Raw genomic sequence first — 8,683 nt, forward strand, 5'->3', positions numbered from 1 at the left:
TAGTTATTCTATGAGTCTGGGCCATGCAGTCTTCCTGAGCTCTGTCTTGTTTGCTTACCCACTTGGAAGCTATGTGGGTCACTCCCCTTGGCTGGAGTAACATTTTTTCATTTATATTGCCAATTTAAGCTAAGGGCTTATTTCAGTTGTTTCAAATTGTGGATATGGTTTATAATGAACAATGTATTCCAGACACCCCAGGGTGCAGCGGGTACTGGAAGTTCTTCTCAGGTCCTTGCAAAGTCTAAGGCACCAATGGTCCCAGGCACATCACTCCCCACCAGGCAGAATGGAGACCAACTCAATGCGCATTCAGGTGCAGGAGTGGAAGCAGATGCACCTTTCTATGTGATGAATGAGCTGGATTAAGACTGGGAGAGAGCAGGTGCTAGTCTGAGATCACAAGGAAGCATTAAAATGAAGCATTAGGAAACCTTCTTCGATAAATGAATTGAAAGGGAAAAAAGAGAAACTTAAAGCAACACCAAAATATGATAAAACATTCCTCTAGCTGCGTATTATTTTAACACAAACAGAATTCATAGAAAAATTATTTGCTGAACTCTGGTCAAATTTGTTCTGTTTGTTGATGACCCATTTCAGCTTGACACTTTTAACAATACCACAAACTCTCATACCAACCAGACCCACTTCAAAGTGTTCTGAACATGCATTAACTTTGCAGCAAGGACTTTGTGTCCAGGACGTGAGTGATGCAGGCTCTCAAAAGTCACCCAGGGGAAAACCTAGAGCTGAAGGTCCTGGATACGGACCATACAGCATTGGACGCTTGGGAGGAAGGAGGAAGTTGAGTCAGGACAGGATTTGCTGACTCCAAACCAGCACTTTCTACGTTACAGTTTGCAGGCCTCCAGGGGTGGTGTTGGGGAAGGGGAGAGAGGAAACAATGCAAAGTAGCAGCCCATGGGAGAAGGCCATCTTCCAGTCAGTTCTACGAAAGACCTAGCTGATAACAGCTGTCCTCCTGGGGCCCCTCTAACAAGGAACAACTGTCTCCACGTCTTTCCCCTTTATGTTTCCCTTTAAGGCTGCCCTTGTCATAGATTCCTAGGATTACTTACAATGATAGGATTTACTTATCTGCCCTCAAGGCTCCTAATCCATCTTGCTCTGGCCCTACTCTGGCTTCAGATTACCTTCTTTTTCTTGCTTCACAGCCCCAGTGTTTTGCACAGTGATGACCTGGGAGCCACCTGCAGGCAAGACTGTTACAGGGAACCCTGCAAGATGAGAAACTGACAAGTATTGTTCTAGTTCCCCAAAATGAGGGAGGAATATAGATTACATCAAGTAGAAGGTAGGGTGTTTATATAAAATTAATCCAGACTTTAGAACAGTGTGCTACTCTATACAGTGCTAACCAACAGAACTTTGGAATTGCTAGAAAGACCTGCCCTGTCCAATATGATGACCACTGACCACCTGAAGTACAAGTACTTAGTGCAACTGAGGAAATAAACTTTAAGTTTAATGTAACTTTATTTCATTTAGTTTCAAATAGCCACATGAAGTTAATGGCTCACATGATATACAGCAACAGCTCTGAATCTAGAATTCACCAAGTTACTTGGTGAGATTTTATGCCAGCCTGTAGACAAGGGAGAACTGTGGGCTGACACTGTAGTTAGACAAACTCAGAACTCATGGATGGCCATTCTCAGAGTGGTGATGAATGGATTAGTGAGAATGGGGAAGGGGCCTTGGTGGGATTCTGTGTACTGAAGGATTCTGTGTGTATCTTGATACAAATTAGTATCCTCTTATCCCCCACCGCATGGCAACAGCTCTTAATGGCAGCCAAGCAAATTAACTTCTAGAGAATGAGTCATTCTAGAAGAGAGAATCAGAATCCCAAAAGATCCTGAAAGGACAGGCCACGGCTAATGGCAAAAGGAGACGTGTCAGAGTGGACAAAATACATGATTTTACAATCCAGTTGTGCCAAGATGGCACCTGGAGGTTGCTTAGCAGGCATGCACATCAGTATTCTGATAACTAGCCACAGTGCCATCTGCATGACCAAAAACCAAATGGGAATTCAGGTTGGTTGCTGAGGGCAGGAGCTGCTTCATGCTATACAGTGATAATCAGATCAAACCTGACACCAGGAAGATGTGAGGTGAAGGGACCAATGCTAGATGTCAAGGAGGGGCCGAGAGCAACTTTGCCTGGAGAGGAAGAAAAGGATGAGCATTTATTCATGTTCAAATACCATCACAATAAAGAAACCTCACTTAGTGATTCACGATCTACAGGTAAAAATCAGAGCAGAGACAGAAGTTCCTGGGCTCCACAGAGGTAGAACAGCTATGATCTGAAAGCTCTTAGTGTGGGCAGGTGGTCTCTGGAGGAACAGTGTACCTCTACTTTGGGTAGATGAGGGGCAGGTAAGGGAGTGTGGAAGACCCAAGGCTTTGAGGGTGGCAGAAGCATCAGGTGTCCGCTGAGGCCCCAGACCCTCAAGTTCTGTGGCTCTGCACATGACATGTCTTCTTCCTGCAGGGATCAAAAGAGGGGGTGGGGGCTACAAACACAGTGGACTCTAGATCCTTACAACCAGAGGAGACCCAGACCTCCCAAAGCCAGGTACTTGAATTATGTGCCTAACAGGGGCTCACCTGGCCTCCCCATTCAAATCAGAAGAGTAAACACACATTCCTTTACATGGCAAATTCATCAGCAACTAAATCAAGGGGGAAATGGAGCCAGGGCATCTCGGCACTTTCCTCCAAACAGGAATACCGCTCTGTCGCATCCCTTTCTGCATCGGCCATTCGCTGGGAGAGGCACTAACACAGCTCACCTGTTAGAGGTGCAGGGTGTGCAAGTTAACCGGGAAGGGATTCTGAGGCTATCAGTGTGAGAGAAGAGCAGCTTGCTCTTTGGGGCTTGCTGAGAACTTTCCAGTGGAGTAGCTGAGTAAGAGGAACTCGGTTAGTGTACAGGCTAACTGCTGATGAGATTGCAAATATTCTATATTTGTTGCTGTTGATTGAAAATTATGAATAAGTAAGAGAAATAGTTAAGAGTGAGCTGGAATTTTGTGCCCTAAAACTTCCTCAATACTTAAACTTCAGAAAAGACACCTGTCAGTCACTGGAATTACTCGTTTATACTCTGCCTTCTAAAGAGGAAAAATAAGGCCCAGAAGTTACTTTATACTTTTTCATTAAGCTGATCACAAAAACAATAGCCTCTCAGATAACTGTTAGTCAATGTGACCCACGTCTTGGATTTGAAACACTGAGTTTTTAGAGTGTTAAAGGCGGGAGACAAACAGCAAGTGCTGTCCACATAGGGCTTTAGTATGCCAACTTCCTAAAGAGCCAAGATCCATGGCTGTGGATTCTGTGGCTTGTTTGGGGTAGCTGGCGACACACTTATGGAGGGAAGCAGATGAGCAGAGTGCCATTACTTTGATTTATTGCATTGTGATAAGTACCACGGGGAGGGCCTGAGAACAAGTCCGCTTCATCAGCAGTTCTAAAGCCGTATTACCTGAGATTTGCATTCAGGGGTGGAGTGGGGAAAGGGGTGTGAAGGGGGGAATCAAGATTGCATTGTCAATACATATGTCATCTGAGATTTGGGTTTTGGCCCTGATATAAGAATTGTACTAACCTGAAAAAGGCTGTGTGTGATTACAGAGAGAAACCAGCTAAACACCAAATCCCGGTGAAAAATGTGCAATTAACCAGAGAGTCACGTGCGTTAACAAAACACCTTCCTTTGGGGTGGAGAGGAACTCAGGAGACATGTGACAGAGTGCAGGCTACTCAAGGCACTTCCTGCCCAGGGCTGCCAGCTTTAGCATGCCCGGGGAGCCCAGTCCTTGAGTCTGTTCTCTTCATTGTCTGCTCCCAGTCACTTCTCGTCGTCTCGCCCGTAGTTAATTGTCTGTAAGGCCTGAGCTATGAGTGTGGCCATTTCCCGGGTGCCTGCAGCAACCACTCTGCAGGACATGAGGTCGAGGGGTCCACCTGAGGAAAGAGAGGGAGAAAGACCTGGATGATTTGGAACAACCACCCAGCATGTGCACATTCCAAGGCAAACAGCTCTGGGCCCTGCTCCAGAGCAGCCCAGACTGGTCTAGACGTGAGCCTGGCCAGAGAGGGTGGAGGTGTGTCAGAAACCCCTGTTCTGTATGAATGCAGGGCCAGAGAACAGCAACACCAGTTCAGAGGCCTCACTGAGGAGACAGAGTGTATGACTTAACACTCAGATCTAAAATCCAAATGAACAGTGAGGTCGTTGTGAGGGGGATCAAAATTTGCCACCCCAAAAATGTCTCTAGTTAAAGGATTATTTGAGGCTGATTATTTTCTTCTTTTTTTTCAAAGATTTGTTTATTTATGCATATAAGAACTGAGGTATATGCAGAGGTGTGTGTGTGGGGAGAGGTGTCGTGTGAAAGGATTCACCAGAGAGAGTGGGGAGCAGAACAGGTGGATCTACGGAAACGCACTGCTGAGGGAAGCAGCGGACAAGACAGGAGAGGTCTACTGCAACATGTGGGTCACCTTCCTGGCCAGCCAGGTATGGAACTCATGCTGCAGTGGCTGGCAGTAGCTTGACAGTGCTGTCTTTAAGCCCTGGACCTCCAGAAAGGCTCTATGACTGATGATTTTCAAGAAACAGTAGATTCAAGGAGTTTATCTTTTCTGCTTCTTTAACTACCTAAAGGAATGCAGATGGAGGGCATGTCACAGGAAGGGAGCATCTGTTACCAGCGACTAACTTCTAAGAATGTAAGTTAGAATATGGGTGGGAAATATTTGCAAGGGCTCTGTTCAAAGTCCTTCTGTGTCCCCTTGTCTCTGCATGGCATAGCAAACATTTTTTTCCTCCTTTTTTCTGTACATTATCATTCCCCTTTGAAGTTCCATATACCTACCTCCCTTCTTCCAGGCTCAGGGTAACAAATAAACCCAAGGTCTAATTGTCAAGGAGAGTTCCCATAAGTGAAAAAGAAAATTTTCTCCTGTTGTTAATTTTGTTAATTTAAGTGTTACATCAACCAGAGAACCAAAAAGGGTAAAAAGAAAAATTTTCCTCCTCACCACCGGGAGAGAGAAGGAACAGCAGTGCTTTGCTATAAGTGTGGCGCCCATGACCCATGGGATGGAGCCGCAGACTCAGCAGGTCAGGGTGGGGTTTGGTAGTATCATGGTCTAGTCATTGTCGTTGTGCCCCTGGGTGGAGGGCAGGCCGTGGGTCTCACCTGAAGTGTCTATAACAATGCCACCTGCTTCTCTAATGATGACCGTGGCTGCAGCCAGGTCCCAGCAGTGCAGGCCAAATTGGTAATAGGCATCTGCAGCCCCCGAGGCCAGGTGGCAGAGTGCCAGGGTGGAGCTGCCAATCACTCGGACCCTGGGGCAAGCGGAGAGAGAAAACGCACAGGTGAGCAGACTGAACATAGGCTGGACTTTTTTAAGTGGTAGATATACTGCCATTATCAAAGACCACTTCTTTGCTGGGCATTCCCAGTAATTAAAAGTGAGCCACAGAATTTCTAATAATAATAAGTCCCAGATTCACGACCAAGGGTCTGGAGCAGTTATCTTCTCACAATGGGGGAAATGTGTATACCTTGGTAGCCACTGGCCACCTGTGACTGATGTGCACTTAAAACTAGCCAGTGACCTTCAGAACTCCACAAAGTATCACTATGTTAAATTTAAAGTGCCTCATGGGCTAGTGGTGTTACAGCAGAGGCCTAGATAAAGGATGGCAAAGGAAATTTTCTTGGACTTGGATGAACTGCTCCTAAATGCTTAGCAGAGTAACACCATTTATGAAGGCTCTGGGCACACAGAGGACTTGACAGTGGTTTGAGATCAGTTATGTGGCTTCCTACATGTTAATCAGAAAGGAACAGAGGTCCCCTTCCCATGCCCTAACGCTGGCTGCCGAAGCTGTCCTGGGCAATGACAGGGCATGAGGCCTCTCAGGCCTCAGTGGGGACTGCACGTGCCCTCTGGCCCTATCATGTCAGAATCTTTTCCCCTTACAGTCCCTGAGAGGCTGCAAACTGGCACTTGGCACTTTCCTCCTTTGCCCCAGGGTTTTCCAAGAACTAAAAGTTCATACCCATGAGCTTTGGCGTGGAGTAACCTCTCCATGTTGCTCAGGAACAATTTCAGAGTGGCAGGATCACGTTTGGGACCGATTTCTGTTAGAACCAAGGCCTTTGAGAGATCTGCAACAGAAAGAATTCCCCCAAGTCAGAAAACCCAATTCTTGGTTCTAGCTGAACAGTTGAGGTCTTCTCTGAAACAAACTAAAAATATCAGCCCTCTTACTCCTTCTCAGAATATGATCTTTTAAGTGGTTTACACTAGGAAGTTTTCCTGACAGCTATGCTGAAAAACAGAAGACAGTAAGAAAAGAAAAAAATGTGTATCCTACTTCTTCATTGCTCCTTCAGCTGCTTCATTTTTGTTTTCTTTCCATGGTACATTTTATATATGTTTTATATATGTACCATGAATAACATGGACAAATTTGGTAAGTTATGAAAATTAACATCATACAGTCACAAATAAAAAATGATGCTAAGTGGGCTCTCCCTGGTGGCGCAGCGGGTTAAAGCACAGCACTAAGAAACTAAAGCCACTTCCGCATAAGTTCAATTTCTGCCCATCCCAGAGGTGACCCACATGGTGCAGCATGCCGCCAGCTGCTCCCCTCAGCAGTGTACTTCATCAGTCTGCTTGTTCTGCTCCACACTCTGTCCCTGGTGAATCCTCTCACTACCTCTGTACTTCTGGCCTGTACCCCAGCTCTGTATGCATAAATAAATATATCTTAAAAAAAAAAAAAAAAAAAGATGCTAAGGGCCCTCCCTGGTTGCACAATGGGTTAAAGCCCAGCACTAAGAAGCTAAAGCCACTTCAGCATGAGTTTGATCGCCACCCCGGAGGGGACTCACATGGCACAGCAGACCTCTCCTGACCCACCTGCTGCTCCCCTCAGCAGTGTACTTTGTCAGTCTGCCTATGCTGCTCCCCACTCTGTCTCTGGTGAATCCTCTCACCGCCTCTGCACCTCTGGCCTCTACCCCAGTTCTATATGCACAAATAAATAAATCACATACACACAAAAGATGATGCCAAACTGAAAACAGCCAATGTTTGGGGTAGGAGATAGAGGCCTCATCAAATTACTAACTTTAAAAATCTTTCCTTCTGTGATCACAGAGATGGAAATAAATACCTACCTTCAGGAGAGGAAAACTTTTAAATAACACTGTCTTTGGAAAAGAGGCCCCTCAGCATAAAGAAGGACATGGTAGCTGTTTGTGTGGCGCCCTTTGCTGTGGGGATGGGCTGCCCTGTCTAGGCACACAGTTCTACCAGGAGAGGTGAGCTACCGAGCAGGAGGCAGGCTGTGGTATGGGGGACACAGCTGGGCTCCTTCTTGTGCTCACTCAGTGGTGGGGGTCGCAAGGGTCTGCTTTGTCACATACACATGCACACAGAGTCATGCATGCGTGTCAGTCACTGAGGCACAATGTGCCTTGCAGACTATGTTCAGGCCACAGAAAGAAGCTACCACATGAAGAAGAGGGAAGACACTATCACATTCACTCAATAGATCCGACACCATCTCCTCCAAGGGACCAGATCACTGTCCTTCCTGAGGACCTATACCCATGTTCTCCTTATGCCAGAGGCCCTCATAAACACTTTCTGAAAAGACCTGGCTCGCCAACCAGTGCTCCCTGATTCTGAAGCCTGAATCATTTCTTGCCAGGAAAACCCAGCACCAAAGCCAGAGTAGTGTGCCCCCCATGTGTCAGGTGTGCGTGCCCAGGCTCGGCCAGAGGGTGCATGGGCTGCTGGTGGTTCAGAGTCTTGCAGACACGACCAGTCAATCTGCCATTGCTACCCACTCACCCACCATTCAATTGGTCATACTCTGAGAAGGAGTTATCCCAGGGGTGAGAAAGACTTTTTTTTAAAGATTTATTTTATCTTTTTATGCAGAGCTGGGGTACAAGCCAGAGGTACAGGGGCGGTAAGAGGCCTCACCAGAGAGAGAGTGGGAGCAGAACAGGCAGATTGACGAAGTACACTGCTGAGGGAGCAGCGGGTGGGTCAGGATGGGTCTGCTGCACCATGTGGGTCACCTCCAGGGCGGGGATGGAACTTGCACTGAAGCGGTTGCAGCCAGCTTGCAGTGCTGCATCCTAACCCACTGCACCACCAAGAAGGGCCCAAGAAAGACTTTTTTTTTAGAAATAATATAATAATTTATTATTACATCATTTTGTGCCTTTTTCCATCTCAGTTGTAATCCCCGTGGGTTTCCCATCACAAAATCACCCGTTTGCCATTACCATAGTCCAATGCACTTTCCTCTCCCTGCTGTTTTTGATCCCATTCCTCACTCCACCCCCACAAAATGTCTCTGGTATATAGCTGTTCATTATTATTGTTATTTCCAAGAAAGACTTCTTTAGAAGGAAAAGGGGTCCTCCCTGGTGGTGCTGCAGGTTGGAGCACAGCACTGTGAAGCTGGCTGCCGCTTCAATGTGAGTGGATCCCTGGCCCAGGAGGTGAGGAGGTGACCACATGGCACCACAGACCTCTCCTGTCTCGCCTGCTGCTCCCCTCAGCAGTGTACCTCGTCCATCTGCCTGTTCTGCTCCCCACTC

The 8,683-nt window shown here is 46.8% G+C and overlaps 1 protein-coding gene across 1 annotated transcript in view; it reads right to left on the reverse strand.

Moving 5' to 3' along the window:
* Positions 1–3,422: 3,422 nt before the first annotated feature.
* IMPA2 (inositol(myo)-1(or 4)-monophosphatase 2) overlaps positions 3,423–8,683 on the reverse strand; it is a 38,742-nt gene continuing 33,481 nt past the window's right edge. The window contains exons 6-8 of the mRNA XM_004683727.2: positions 6,115–6,223; positions 5,243–5,394; positions 3,423–4,001 (exon numbers count right to left, since the gene is read on the reverse strand). Coding sequence (XP_004683784.1) covers positions 3,886–4,001; positions 5,243–5,394; positions 6,115–6,223 — 377 coding nt within the window. The 3' untranslated portion in view covers positions 3,423–3,885. The remainder of the gene's footprint in view (positions 4,002–5,242; positions 5,395–6,114; positions 6,224–8,683) is intronic.

This window comes from Condylura cristata, unplaced genomic scaffold, assembly GCF_000260355.1.
Source record: "Condylura cristata isolate star-nosed mole 26May11 unplaced genomic scaffold, ConCri1.0 scaffold00016, whole genome shotgun sequence".
Lineage (NCBI taxonomy): Eukaryota > Metazoa > Chordata > Mammalia > Eulipotyphla > Talpidae > Condylura > Condylura cristata.